Source organism: Centruroides sculpturatus, unplaced genomic scaffold, assembly GCF_000671375.1.
Source record: "Centruroides sculpturatus isolate CEXI.00-Female unplaced genomic scaffold, Cexi_2.0 scaffold1328, whole genome shotgun sequence".
Classification (NCBI taxonomy): domain Eukaryota; kingdom Metazoa; phylum Arthropoda; class Arachnida; order Scorpiones; family Buthidae; genus Centruroides; species Centruroides sculpturatus.
Window position 1 is genome coordinate 49,560 of NW_019385516.1, and position 15,599 is coordinate 65,158.

Sequence of the window (15,599 nt, forward strand, 5' to 3'; positions counted from 1 at the left end):
TACTTAAATATTTTTATTAAATTAAGTAAGGTGTGATCAATTTGTTATCTATAACACATTATAGTATTTTATTTATTGTATTTTATATTGCTACAGTTTTACTTTATATCAAAAAAAGTATGTGATCTTAGAGTCTGTTTATTTAAAATTTATTGCATAAAGAAAAAATAATCTTAATGATTTCTACTTAGTCAGAACTGTTTTTGCAATTTAGGCAATTTTAGAAAGAACAGGTTATACTTTAGATGTGACTACAGGTCAGAGGAAATATGGTGGCCCTCCGCCCGATTGGGAAGGTTCTCCTCCTTCTAGTGGTTGTGAGGTAATTCAGATTCTTACTAAAATAATTAATTCATATTTAATAATAATGAGTGATTATTTAAATGTGGAATTCAAAATATTGCATATAATTTAGATATTTGTGGGGAAAATACCAAAAGATATGTTTGAAGATGAGTTAATTCCATTATTTGAAAAATGTGGAAAGATCTGGGATTTAAGACTTATGATGGATCCACTTACTGGACAGAATCGTGGTTATGCTTTTATTACATATTGTGAAAGACAAGGAGCACAAGCAGCAACTAGACAAGTGAGTAACGGCCTGATATATAAGATCAGAGTTTAAGTAAGTACATTGAAAAATTTCATATGAAAATTCAGCTTTTTATTGGATGTGAAAGACCTGTGGAGGAGAGAAATCCAAAGTGCTTACTGTGATGGTCTCCTCTTTTGCTCCAGAAATTCATCAGGAGAATGTTTTTAGAAATAAATTGATTTTATTAATCAAAATGAAAAACATTATTTGTGTTAATATTCTACAGAATAATTAATTTTTTAAAGTTAAAATTTGTTATTTTTCAAATTATTTTTAATATTTACATTTCAGGAGAGAAGAATTTTGAATTTTTGTGGGCTGGGTTAATAGAATAAAATTTGAATTAGACTAAATTTCAATTTAATTTCAGAAAACTTAGATTTAAAATTTTCATATGGAGGGTGAAATTTTTCATCTAGGCTAAAAATTTTGAAAATTTTTATCTAAATTTTTATTTTGGCTTTTAATTTGAATCTAAATTATTTGTGAATGGGAATTGTTTTGGCATTGTGGCTAAATTATCATTTGGCAAGCTTGTCTGGTCTTTTTTACTTTCAGCTGGATAATTATGAAATCAAAAAGGGCAAGACACTGAAAGTCAATGTATCAGTACCAAACCTTCGGCTTTTTGTTGGTAACATCCCAAAGAGCAAGAGCAAAGAGGAGATCTTTGAAGAATTTGGTAAATTAACAGGTACGCAAAAACATCACACTTCGCTTTCCAAGTGACTACATGCAGGTATTGTGAGAACTAGCCTGCTGTCCCAGGTTTTTTACACTTGGTCTCATCAAAGGCAAACAGAGGTTGTTTTACCTTAGAGTATGTATCTTTGGAGAGACAAAAAGTTTCTAATTAATAGCAAATGACAGAATTAATTTTTTGTTTCTATCTTAATTGTTTGCATGAATTGCTTTAAATTAACTTAAAATTTTCATAGTTTAAATATTTTCTAAAATTTTTAAAATGTGTGTTGCTAGTTTTTTTTAGTGCTCTTTTGTTTTTTTGCAGCTGGTTTGACTGAAGTAATTATCTACAGTTCACCTGATGACAGAAAAAAGAATAGAGGATTTTGTTTCTTAGAATATGAATCTCATAAAGCTGCTTCACTAGCTAAACGTCGTTTAGGTACGGGAAGGATTAAAGTGTGGGGGTGTGATATTATTGTTGATTGGGCAGATCCACAAGAAGAACCTGACTCTGAAACAATGTCAAAGGTGAAGTAAAATAATTGAAATGCTTTCTATACTTTCATGAAATGGTTAAATATTAATTAAGTTTTCAAACTAAAGTTGGAATTAGTCAATTAAAGTATTAGAAAATATTGGAATAATATTTAAATAGGAATAATATTTAAATAAAATTAAATGTGCAGATCTGTACTTGGAAACAAAATGTTTTATTATCTTGCAAATCTTGTGTGGATGTAAGATCTAAATTGCTATAATATGATGAATAGGGCTGTGCTGAACTAAAATTTTGATCTTTTTTGATTAGGCTTGATACAAAGGTTAATTCTATAAATAGATAAATACTGAAAATTATCAAACATCAAGGAATATGAAGTATCAAAAAGCATTGAGTTTATATACTCAATGCTTTTTGCAAAATCCATCTTCAAATCTTATATTATTTGAAGATTGGTTTTGAAATTTAGTTATGAGGCTAATACACAGTGTCAGCTATAAATTTACAATGCAAACAATTAAACTTCTGACAGAGAGATTACATACATTTTTTTGAAAAGGTACTGGCATCAAAAATCTCTGTTACTACTAAGAATTACATTGGATATTAGTAATTGTTGGCATGTCAGTAACCAATGTAACAAACCAAAACTGATAAAATTTGTGTGATATTGACATTCTAAAATATGAACAACTGATGAAATACCAAATATTGGTTTTTGTTGTTAATGATAAACAATTCTTTACTACTTTCAACATAACAATATCCCTAACCATTAGAAGTTTGTAGTGTTAAAAAACAATTCTAGAATTTTTAACATCAGTGTGATCTTTTTATAATTTGAGTAATATGATATGATGTATATAATATAAATATTATATTTTATTTTTCACTATTTTTCAAAAATTTTCTTCTTATAACACACAATTATTTTATAATTTACAATAAAGATACATATTATCCTCTTTCTAGTATATTTACTATGATCATATTCATATCTAACAATCTGTAAGCAGAAAAATTGTATTAAATTTTAAACTACTTTAGAGTTTGTTCTATAACACTTGAACAATGTGTTGAGCTTATCTCCGATGCCTGCTAATTAGTTATAACATGTACTTACTATGAGGAAAGTTGTACGAGGCAAAACCAGTCAGGCAACATTATGAGTTATCGCATTGATGGTGCTAGTGGTTGATTGCTGATTTTCAGATAGCTCATAGTGTGCAGTCAATGTATTAATGTATTTGCTGTCATAAATATAGGTGTTTATGTCAGTGGTTTTTGTTTCATAAGAATTCATCAAGTTTGTAAAGTGTGTATATATGGGGTTTTTTGGTTATTTGAAAAGGTTCTCAATACTATCTTAAAAACAAAAGTACATGAATTTTAAGAAGGCTGTTGATTCAATACAAAGTAAGATATTACTATTATGTTCTCTTTTTATTATCGTTTTTATGCTTAATTAATTTTGTACTTAGCTCTTAATAATTTTAGTTACTGATGAGGGGTCTGAAATGCATCTTGTTATATATGCAATCAACCAAAATAAACATAATTAAATCATAGTTTTGGATCATTGAATAACTAGCAGTGCTCCTAAACACCTGCAAATGCAGGATCATGGAGTTCCCAAGAATATATTCTAATTGGAATATAGCTGGTATCTCAACAAGAAAGGAAATGTTTATTATATTGTTTGTCTTCCAATTGATTTTATTTTTTATTTTAAAAATAGTATAATGAAATTAATTTAAGACAAAAGCGTCAAGAAAATAAATTTGTTTTTAGTTAATTAAAATTTGAATTACATACAGGCATGAGTAGGTGATTTATTTCAATTTGTTACTTTATTTTTCATTATATAAAAATAGTATGTCAGATATATGAGGTGTAATGTGCTATAAGAGAAGAAAATTGGTAATTTGTTTTCATTCTGCAATCTTTATTAACAGTGAACTTATTAACTATATGTATGAAAATTTCTGAAAATTAAATACAGTAAAATTGAGAAATACTTAAACACATTAAAATGAAATTCTACATGTAAGGGAAAGCAAAACCTTTGTTTCATCATTTTTAATGTGGTGTCTTTGCTAACTTTATGATCTGTTTTGAATTTACTTATACTGTCTATAAAATCTTTCTGAAATTTATTGAAAAGTATTGCTATGTATAAAGTTGTATGTATGTATTCATTCATTTAAAGCAAACATTAAGAGCCAGTTTTACAGAACAAGGATTGACTAACCTAAGGCCAAAAATTAAAATCGCAGTCTTATTAACATGAGGCTTAAATCACTTTTCACAAACAAGTAGCAACCATAGCTGTTATGTTTAAAGTTGCTCTTTTCTGCTGTTTTGAAGTTTTTAACCAATCAACATTTTTGTGATGACATAAGAGAAAATGATGGATATGAATATGAGTAGTGAAGTTGGCAGAAAATTTTGTAAGAAGAGAAGGGAGTTTTAATAGACTTAATTGAAGCTCACTTAACAATAGAGGAAAGAGGATAATAAAAATTTGACAATAGGAAAACATGCATGACAGAAGATTCATGAAGAATTTTCCTTTTCTGTATGAATGTAGCCTTACTTGTGTGTTAAAACACAAGTAAGACTACATTCATACTGCCGACAATGACCACAGATCCTAAATGATAACAACAGCATGTCTTTTGTCATAGTCATCCATCACCAAAGAATTAGTTCTTGTCATTAGTTTTGTGTTAGACCAAGCACAACTTACATCATTACACTTAGCAATATTCTGTATATTAATATTCTTTTAGAATTTTATGTCACTGGTGAATCATAGCTATTAATATTGAGAGAAGAACAAGATTTTCATACTTTTGTCTAGGAATTACAATTAAAAGACATTGAAGGAGTTTTTTAATTAGTTGTATGTTTTCAAATACAGTGGAACCTCAGTATACGGCCTTAATCCGTTCTTGGTGTTTGGACTTATACTGAATAGAACGTATACCAAACCAACCTTTCCCATAAGAAGTGATGTAAAAATGATTAATTCGTTCTCATGTAAAAAAAAATGGCTGGCTTTAAACACTTTGCTTTCCTGCTAGTTCCTGCTTGATTTTTCATGAGATCAGCATGTGTCTTTTTAGCTTTCTCGCAAATAATTGCTTCTGATATACTTGCCAGAACACTGTTTTTCAGTTATCCAAAGCAAAAGCAATTTCTCAACATGATCTAATGTCTTCAATATCTGTTTAGAAATTGATTTAACCCCTTTCGTAACGTTAGCAAATTTAATAATGTCTTAATTATTCACGATTGTCGGTATTGTTGTTCTTGGAATACGGTATGCAACAGTTAAATCTTGAACACGCATGCCACCTTTATATTTCTCAACAATCTCTTTTTTCAGTTCCATTGTGATTTTAGTCATTTTTTTTATTATTTTTCTGTTGCCTTTTTTGCAATTTATGATTAATAAAAATAATAACATTTTACTTACAAATTAAAATAAAAAGAAATTTAACAAAGTTATAAACTGTGGCACCGCAAATGTCTAGTCAGGTCTAGTACACTGATAGTGCTACTTGTTTGTAGATGGCGCATGTAATTGAATTAAGTCGTATACCAAGCAAAATTTGTTTCACCCAAACAGGATGTATTCTAAAGCAGCCGTATACCGAGGTACCACTGTATTTTCAACCTCTATTAAGCTTCACAGGGCCTCATTCTTCAACATGCAAAATTAGCAGTTCCTCCATTTTGTTCAAAAAATTGTGGGAAGTTCATATTGATTGGCCAATATCATTACAACAATGATAAATGGTAATCTTAGTTGTTTGTTGTTTGAAAATTAGTCAATATTCAACATATATATATATGTTGAATATTGAATATACACACAGACTAATATATATGAAACCTTGGCCCTTGCTAATCCTCAGAATCATGTTTCTGAGGTAATTTGAGTTTGAATGCTTTGTAAAGTCCTAAAATTGTATGAATAAGTGTGTGTTAATATTTTTTGCTTTCTGTAGATATGGCTGTCATCTCATCATTTTGGGATTTTTCATTTTAGGATTTTTTTCAAGCCTTTAAACTCAATAACCTCAGAAACATAATTTTGAAGGTTAGCATTAGCATCCCCAAAGGCTTCATATATACAACTTTTTAATACATGTTATATATAATTAACATGTAAAGTGGGTGATTGGTTAACGAACATAATCCATTCCAAGACTGTTTTGCTATCCGAATTGTTCGTTAATTGATTATTGATTTACCATAGGTTTTATGGGAATTTGATTAATTCGTTCTAAAGATCCCAAAAAATAAAAAAATATATACTTTCTCATGTTTATTTATATGCAATAATAAAAATACATATATACATAGTCTTGCATTTTTATTAGTCCTGTATTTTCCATTTGTGGTGGGGATTAAAGAATCTGTCTGGTGTCTATTGCTTTTCTCTCTTCAGGAATTTTTAGAAGCAATTAATAGCATTGTAATTGTAGAGATCCCTAAGCCTATTAATCTCAACCTGGTTTGGAGCCAATTCTTAAGACCATTGTTTAAGACCAATGCCTATATCTGCTATTAAAGATCTCTTGAAAAAGTGGGAGGATCTGACATCTTCCCACTTCTTCAAAAGATCTTTAATAGCAGATATAGGCATTAATCCTGTAAAGCATATGTCGCCAAGTTTCTTGGTGTTCTTCTGTCATCGGATCTGTTTCAGTTTCTATTATGAGCTCTTCAATGTTCTTTATTTCTCAGATGTGATTTTTGTTACTCCTTTAGCTGCTTGAGTCTTCTTGATTATACAGTATCTTTCTTAGATAAGATTGAACTGTGGACTATAGTAGACCTGTTCAAGCCATACTGCCCAGCAATGTCAGACATCATCTGCCCACTCTCACCTTTCGAAAATAAAAACCAATGCAAAAGTTAATGATTGCCCACAAACAGCCTTATTTTTCTGACATATTGTTTCTGTCAGAAAAATAAAAGGCTGGAATTACAAGGGAGAGTCTCAAAGTTTGGAGGAATACTATCTGATTAGTATATACTGGGTTGAGTGTCAATGTCAACGTCTCTTGTGCTCTGAAAAGTTTTGAATTGTTGCCTGAAGACAAGGGAAGATCAATCGGTATTCATTATTTTATGTTGCTTCTTATGTTTGTTCTGTGAAGTGTTTGTTGTCTGAACATAAAAATCTTTCTCAAAAGTGTTTATTAACTGATCACCCACTGTATTTATTTTTTACATCTTTTTATTAACTATTACAACATGCATAATTACACTGTATGTAATTGCCAAACCAAATGATTGTCATAATTAATTTGGCTATATTTTTGCTATAGTTAATAATTAGAAATAAGGTAATTTGGTACTAGAGGTAGATGTTAGATACCATCACTTATTGAAATTAATAATAATTATAATAGGGTGGAGAGTTCACTGAGTTCAGCATTTAGTGCTTTTTATTGCAAGTACTTTTGACAAATTTATATCTGTCGTTGTCATGTGAATAAAGATTTTTAAAAAGATCAAACAGAAATATTCTGAGGAAGAAGAACAGAATGCACATTATTCAAATTAAAACTTTTGATAAAACCATTAAGAACAAGTCACTAATTTTTGAATGTGTTTGAAGTTGTGCATGTGATGTTATATGTATGCTGCAAAGCGGCACTTGTGAGGATGCTGCCCACATTAGTAATGTGACTGTAGTTGAGACTCTTTATTTAACTACTTCTACAGCATGACTTATGCATTGGGCAGGTCGAGAGTGACTTTGGAGCGTTGCGTGCTTCTGAGGTTGCGGTGAGAAGGGACTCCCATATAAAGAGAAGTTTTTATATGTGCAGGTAATTGACATTCCTCAAATTTGATGATTATGGAAAATCCTGTCGCATGTCTTCTCTACATGTGCCAAATTTCAACATCATATGTTGTTTTGTTTACAAAGCAATGTCTTTGGCTGGGCTTCTTTAGGATATCCTTGGAATTTTAAAATAGTATGGGCTGTGAAACAAGCTGGAAATAAATGACAGAAGGGCTGAGGTGTTTCTCAGAAGATCAGAAAGTGATTTTTTTTCACATGAAATAAATCACTATAAACCACATCAATATTTAAATTGTCGAAGGTCATCTTAATTAAGGAAACAAACGTTCAAGGTAGCAACTTGAAGTTCATTAAGTTATGCATAGCTAACAAATATCCATGATGTTAAAGTGGAAAATCAGTGTGTACATATGACTTGTGTCTGTTAAAAATTGCATGCTATTACATCCAGAAGGCAGCAAATTTCCCAGCAGTTTAAAGGCCTGTGATAGACAGGAAAAATTTTTTGACTGAAATTTTTATACATTTAATTGGATAGCATGTAGCATGAGGATATCATGAATTTAATTTCAAGTAAAATTAAGTCAATTAATTTGATGAAAAATGTCTATGAAAAAAAAACTAGTAAGTGCAGACAATTGAAGATTGAAAATGTCAGAATTCATATAGTAAATTACATAAAATATACACAAATCCACATATGCTGAAAATTAGATATATTTTGAACTCTTGTCACATTAAATCAACAAAAACAAAGCAATAGTAATCTGTCACAAAATTTCAAAATGTGAAGAACATCCATTTTTAAATTAAATTGAATGAAAAATTGAGAAAGACTCTGTTGTCTAAATCATACATTCAAGTATTTGCACCACAGTTTAAACTTGCCTTTAGTACAGTCTAATCCAGGGATGGCCAACAGTTTTTGCCCCCGGGCTGAATTGGAAAGAAAACTTTTTCCAGAGGCTGCCCTAGGAAGATTTTGAGGTGGTGCGAGATCTCATTGCGGTGTCACCCCGTAGAGACTAAATTGTACATAGAGATCACAGATACATTTTTCACATTATCGTGCTTTATTAACATTCTATGCTGTACTTACGAGATTTGTAATGGAGGGTTAACTCTAAACGCACAGTGAGTTGTTGACTCTTGTTTTTTAGGCGTCAGAATTTTTCATTGAGCTATTTGGATTTCAGTAGCTAATGTTGAAAGATTGATCGCGGGCCACATAAATTCGTTAGATGGACCAGATCTGGCCCATGGGTTGTATGTTGGTCATGCCTGGTCTAATCTGTGGTTTTTATTATTATTTTTTATCCATATGTTTCTAATGAAAAATTTGTTTTTGAAGTACAATTTTAAGAAATCCAAGATTTAAGTCACAGCTGTGGCTTAGATCTTATTTTTGTAATCAGTTGTAAGAATGAGATTTTGAAAATTTTCCACTTGGTAATTAGTTAATCTTAAAGACAAAATTTTCATTTGTTGATACAAAAAATTGAAATGTTGAGGTTGTAAAATAAAATTAAGCTTTCCTTCCTATAATTAATTTTTTCTGTAGCTATAAAATATGTCAATTGCATTGTGTAAATAATCTGATTATACAGATAATTAAATGTTTATATTAATGTAAAATTTTAACAGTTTTATTTAAAAAATTCAATAGGTGAAGGTTCTATATGCTCGGAACTTAACAGGTGATATTACAGAAGCTAAATTGAAAGAAATGTTTGAAGCTTTTGGCAAAGTTGAAAGAGTTAAAAAAATTAAAGACTATGCATTTGTTCACTTTGAGGAGAGAGACCATGCTGTTAAAGCTATGGATGATTTAAATGGTAAAGAAATTGGAGGTTCTATAATTGAAGTATCTTTAGCTAAACCACCATCTGATAAAAAGAAGAAAGAGGAAATTCTTAGAAATCGGGAAAGAAGAATGATGCAAACAATGCAACAGAGAGCAGCGTAAGTATGAACAATTTTTAAAATATTACTTTAAAATAAATAAAATCTTATTCTAGTTTATTGAATTTGTGAAATATAATTCAGAGAAAACTTTAGATTATTCATTTTTTTAGTTTAAAGATTGAATTTATAAAATTAACAATAAACACTACATAGATATATATACAAATGGCATCGTATATGGTCTTTTTTAAGCCTCGGCCACACAAATCTATATAAGCTACACTTGCTATGAGTCAAGATTGTGGACACTATGCTTCTTTTGTTCTTTGCTTAGCCAGTTGCTTGTTTGTACAGGTGTGCACAAAACAAGCCTTATTGTTTTGCTTTATTCAGACACAATAACGTGACTCCTCTTAAACACTTGGCAGATTATTCATCTCTTTATTCCAACTAAAGAGATGAATAATCTGCCAAGTGTTTAAGAGGAGTCATGTTATTGTGCTTGAATAAAGCAAATTAAATTAAAACATGGTTTTATCGGAATCAAAAGCCTTATTGTGTTTTGTGTCGATAGAACATGTCTACTGAGGAATACCATCAAGCTGGGACATGTTAATATTCTTTGAATTTAGCTTCATGTTTATGGAGATAATGCATCAGATGATGAAATTTACCATATTGAAATCTCTTTTTATTCAATTCATGAACTCTTCCTTTTCTCTTTGAGTTATTGTAAAAGTATCATTGTGTGATAATTTTTCTTGTCTAGTCTTGTGTTGAAATATACAAGCGCTAAGGTGGCTTTTCTTTTTTGCTAGACTTATACCATCAGTAAAAGGAGGACAAACTTTAGAAAAACTTTTTATTCCTTTGAGAATGCATTTCTGGCAATTATGTCCCTTTTTAACTCTGTGTGTTACAACTATATAGGGAAAAATTTTACATACAAGTTTATACAAAAACATCATGATGTTACAAATTTGTAAAAAAACAAGAAACTTACATGGATTATGAGAAATATAGGAGTTGTGACATTAGATAAAATATGGATGGTTATGATTAACAGGTGTAAGCTAAAAAACAATGGTAAATTGGAAAATGATTTACAAGGGAAAACAAAATACATTACATATATGTAAAAAGTTTGGACTTACTGCAAACATAATGGTATGATACATAGTGTTGGAAAAACACTCCAGTATACATGGTGCAATGCAGAAGCAAGACCAAGACTATAAAATTTGGGAAACGTGTGACCTTGATTACAAAGAGAACAGTAGAATGATGGAGTGAAGAAAGTGCACCGTAAAATAGAAAAAACCTAAGAAAATTGTTTTAACTTACAATAGAGTTGTACACAATGTGGTACAAAGAAAAGCCACCTTAGTGCTCGTACAATTGATTAAAGTATCATTATTAGAGGAATCGCTGTCCTATGGTAACTATGAACATTTGCTGTCTTGAAGACTGGTGGAAAATGACCACAGCATAGCTTTCTTATTTATTAAGTATTTGTTAATTAATAACTTTCTTTGTTTTCCCCTCCAGTGTAGCATCTATATTTGTAAGGAACCAAGTCCGTGCTTTATTTTTAGTTTACTTTTACTTTGCTTTATTATATTTTTGTTTGGGGCTTATGTTTGGTTAGGACGAAGGTTTCCTCACCCACCACCCTAACGTTCAAAACGAGAAGATAAAAGATTAACCAACTCACCGACGACGAAACGATAGCACCATAGCTAGCATTGCACTCACGTGCACGCCCGAGCGGCAGAATTGTAAGTCCGCACTGAAGGGGGGACACCCCAATAGACTTTCTAGGAACTTGTGTAACCTTAACAAAACATCCCGATAATTGTTAAAGAAATGCTGTAAAAGGTTAACAAAGTATTGTCGAGAAATAAGCTACCAGATAACGAAGAGAAAACAATGTTACGTGTAGATATGTAAATGAGGGGAGTGGCTACAGTAGAACTGTGACGTCACCTCATACTATAAGTACAGTAGCTCAAGTGAAGACAGAAGAGGTGAGCTCCTGAACCGAAAGCGTTGGTCTGCTGGTAGCAGTGAATAGGTGTCGAATAGGAAATCCTAGTAGGAGATTGAAGGTTCGATTTTGGTGATTTGGAAATAGGAAAGTCTTGAGTAGAAGAAAAGGTTCCGAGTATTAATTGAGGTGACGGTTAGGATTGATAGTTATAAGAGAATTTGTATCTAAGTTAAGAATTGGATTTTGTTTTGTCGGAATTCCAAGGGGAATAGTTCTAAGTTAGAATAAGACTTAAGTTTGTCGGGTTGATTTGTGATTTGATTTTTGATTAATAAATTTGTTGTTTGTTTATAAATCTTGTACATAGTATTGGTTAAACTTGATTAAACATTTATTATTGAGATTTTTTTGTGACTAACTTTGTCCTTAATTTATTTCGGTGCACGCTAAAAGTCCAGGCCTGGCAACTAACAAACGCGAACCCGCGTAAAGTACCCGTTAGGTCCCGGCTCTAAGAAAAATATCGTTGTAGAGCAACAAATTAAAAATAGTACTTTACAACTTTCGCCCGAACAGGGACCGTTAGGTTAAGAGTAGGATTGGTTGTTTTTTCTTTAGTAGACTTAGATTGGATTTAGAGGAGTAACACCTCTGAAGTAAAAAGGAGAGAAATGGAGGAAAGTGCACCTGTGACCCGACAAGAATTTACTCAGTTACAACAGCAGTTGTCCGTGCTGCTACAACAAGTTTCCTCTTTAACCAATGTAGTGACTCAACTAACGTCAACTGTCACTTTGGGAACTGTAGAGCCTACAACACCGACAGTTACTGGTGCTGTAGGCTCTACAGTTCCCAAAGTGACAGTTGACGTTAGTTGAGTCACTACATTGGTTAAAGAGGAAACTTGTTGTAGCAGCACGGACAACTGCTGTTGTAACTGAGTAAATTCTTGTCGGGTCACAGGTGCACTTTCCTCCATTTCTCTCCTTTTTACTTCAGAGGTGTTACTCCTCTAAATCCAATCTAAGTCTACTAAAGAAAAAACAACCAATCCTACTCTTAACCTAACGGTCCCTGTTCGGGCGCCAGTTGTAAAGTACTATTTTTAATTTGTTGCTCTACAACGATATTTTTCTTAGAGCTGGGACCTAACGGGTACTTTACGCGGGTTCGCGTTTGTTAGTTGCCAGGCCTGGACTTTTAGCGTGCACCGAAATAAATTAAGGACAAAGTTAGTCACAAAAAAATCTCAATAATAAATGTTTAATCAAGTTTAACCAATACTATGTACAAGATTTATAAACAAACAACAAATTTATTAATCAAAAATCAAATCACAAATCAACCCGACAAACTTAAGTCTTATTCTAACTTAGAACTATTCCCCTTGGAATTCCGACAAAACAAAATCCAATTCTTAACTTAGATACAAATTCTCTTATAACTATCAATCCTAACCGTCACCTCAATTAATACTCGGAACCTTTTCTTCTACTCAAGACTTTCCTATTTCCAAATCACCAAAATCGAACCTTCAATCTCCTACTAGGATTTCCTATTCGACACCTATTCACTGCTACCAGCAGACCAACGCTTTCGGTTCAGGAGCTCACCTCTTCTGTCTTCACTTGAGCTACTGTACTTATAGTATGAGGTGACGTCACAGTTCTACTGTAGCCACTCCCCTCATTTACATATCTACACGTAACATTGTTTTCTCTTCGTTATCTGGTAGCTTATTTCTCGACAATACTTTGTTAACCTTTTACAGCATTTCTTTAACAATTATCGGGATGTTTTGTTAAGGTTACACAAGTTCCTAGAAAGTCTATTGGGGTGTCCCCCCCTTCAGTGCGGACTTACAATTCTGCCGCTCGGGCGTGCACGTGAGTGCAATGCTAGCTATGGCGCTATCGTTTCGTCGTCGGTGAGTTGGTTAATCTTTTATCTTCTCGTTTTGAACGTTAGGGTGGTGGGTGAGGAAACCTTCGTCCTAACCAAACATAAGCCCCAAACAAAAATATAATAAAGTAAACTAAAAATAAAGCACGACTTGGTTCCTTACATATTGTAGTGATCTGTGTGGCAAGGATAATGAAAAGTAATTTTTTACTTTCAGCATGTTTTGTTTTAAAGTGGTTAAGAACATAATTTTGAACATTTAAATTCTGTAGTAATTTATAATTTTATATTATAAATAAAATCTTACTAAGTTGAACTGTGAAAGCTGCCAACCAGTCTTGAGGACAATATATAGGATTTCCATATAATATGCTCCTGTTGAATCAAAATTACCAATACTTTTAACTTGAACTTATTATCCTGTGTACCTTCTACTCTATGATAGGTCTATGATCTTCATTTTCTCTTATATTCTGTGTGAATACAAACACTAAATGTCAAACAATATCACACCATTACAACCTTGTGTTGACATTTTTTTTTACTGATAAAGTATGTTACCAGTGTTCTGTTTGGGATGTAAGGATGTAATGTTTAAGAACATTGACTTAATGAGGGTTACTGTATTTCATTATTCTCTAGCTTGTTTTTAACACATTGAAATTTAATTTTTATAAAATAAATTTTTATTCGAGTTACCTATTGGATGAATTAAACATTATTTTTTGTTTTGTGAAATTAATACACAGAATGATTCATTTCCTATTTAGTTTTACAAAACCAAACTAAACTTTAAAGTTTTCAATGAATAAATAATTTTTACTGCATAAATGTCTTACTGCTCTGTCATAATAAATTTTATGATTATCATGTACAAGCATACACGCCGAATGCTGCTTGGGCAAAACCAACATTAAAATGAAACCCAAATTAAGAGTTTTGTTGTTTTAGCTTACCATTGGTAACTTTGTATTAAGTGATTTTTTTTTTCTCCATTTGAATGCCATTATCCTAGAGTCAGCTACAAAAGGACCCTGTTGTGAGGGGATTGAAATTAATTTGTTCAAAAGTAGTCATTGACCTCCTGAATAAATGGATGGTCCCCAAAAAGTTTCGTTGAATTTGCTTAATTGTGTCAAAATGTATAAAGAACTAACAAACTTGCTTTTTTACAGATTACATTATAAAAATTTTGATTATTTAAGAAATTACATTAATATTTTATTCAACTATATTAAGTTAAAGTATATAGTTGAATATTACTAGATTATACAATTGGCTAGAGGTAAGCATAACAGCCTTCCTGTAATCAAATTGATTTGTATTTATTTAATTATTTATTAACCTTAAAATAGCCATTGGGGTATTTTAAGACAGTGAATTGTTTGGTGATAAAATAATTAGCAATTTCATCATCATAATTAATTAAGAACATTTTCTAAACAAAATTGCTTCTTATTGTTAATATTCTTTTAAACTGAATATCCTGAAATGAAGGAAAAATACACTTTGTATAATAATTGCATTCTATAAATATGCAACTATATTCAGCAGAAATAATTTTATTATCATACCAATATAATACCAATTATACCAATAATTGAGTCAATTATTTAGTTTTGTGCAAAAAGAATAATATAATTATTCATACAGTATTACCACAATTTTTTGCAAAGTGTAATGCAAATTAAAAATTATTTCGCTTAATGAGTAAATTTTCTTGTCTTAAAAAAAAATATTTATATAATGTTTAATTAACATCAGTGTCTTATACAGGGAATATGATTTTATTGGATGATGATTTAAATAAATCTTGGATTTTTTACTAAAGATCAGTTTTATACATTTACAGAAGGAAATGTTACCTGTATAAATTACAATGTATACAACCATTCCGATTCAAATTAATTAATTTTTTAGATTATTAATGATGATTTACTTAAAATTTTTGTAAATGTTGAATTATTTTCAAATTAAAAGATTATTAAGTACAGTAGAACCTCGATTATCCGGACTAATTGGGGATGAAGGTAGTCCGGATAAGGAAAAATCCGGATAATCGAAACAGATACTTTAATTTGTCTTTTAATGATAATACAACACGTTTTCTTTTCGATGACATATCGGTAATATTAAAAGTAAATACTGTATTTAAATCGTGATCAAATTTTCAAGAAACAAACGTTCG

General features: G+C 31.0%; 1 protein-coding gene across 1 annotated transcript in view; it reads left to right on the forward strand.

Annotated features, from left to right (window-relative positions):
• Positions 1-15,599, forward strand: part of LOC111639719 (heterogeneous nuclear ribonucleoprotein Q-like) — a 49,097-nt gene that overhangs the window by 28,924 nt on the left and 4,574 nt on the right. Inside the window, exons 4-8 of the mRNA XM_023385657.1 lie at positions 215-322; positions 416-592; positions 1,157-1,292; positions 1,608-1,813; positions 9,281-9,576. Of these exons, the coding sequence (XP_023241425.1) occupies positions 215-322; positions 416-592; positions 1,157-1,292; positions 1,608-1,813; positions 9,281-9,576 (923 nt within the window). The remainder of the gene's footprint in view (positions 1-214; positions 323-415; positions 593-1,156; positions 1,293-1,607; positions 1,814-9,280; positions 9,577-15,599) is intronic.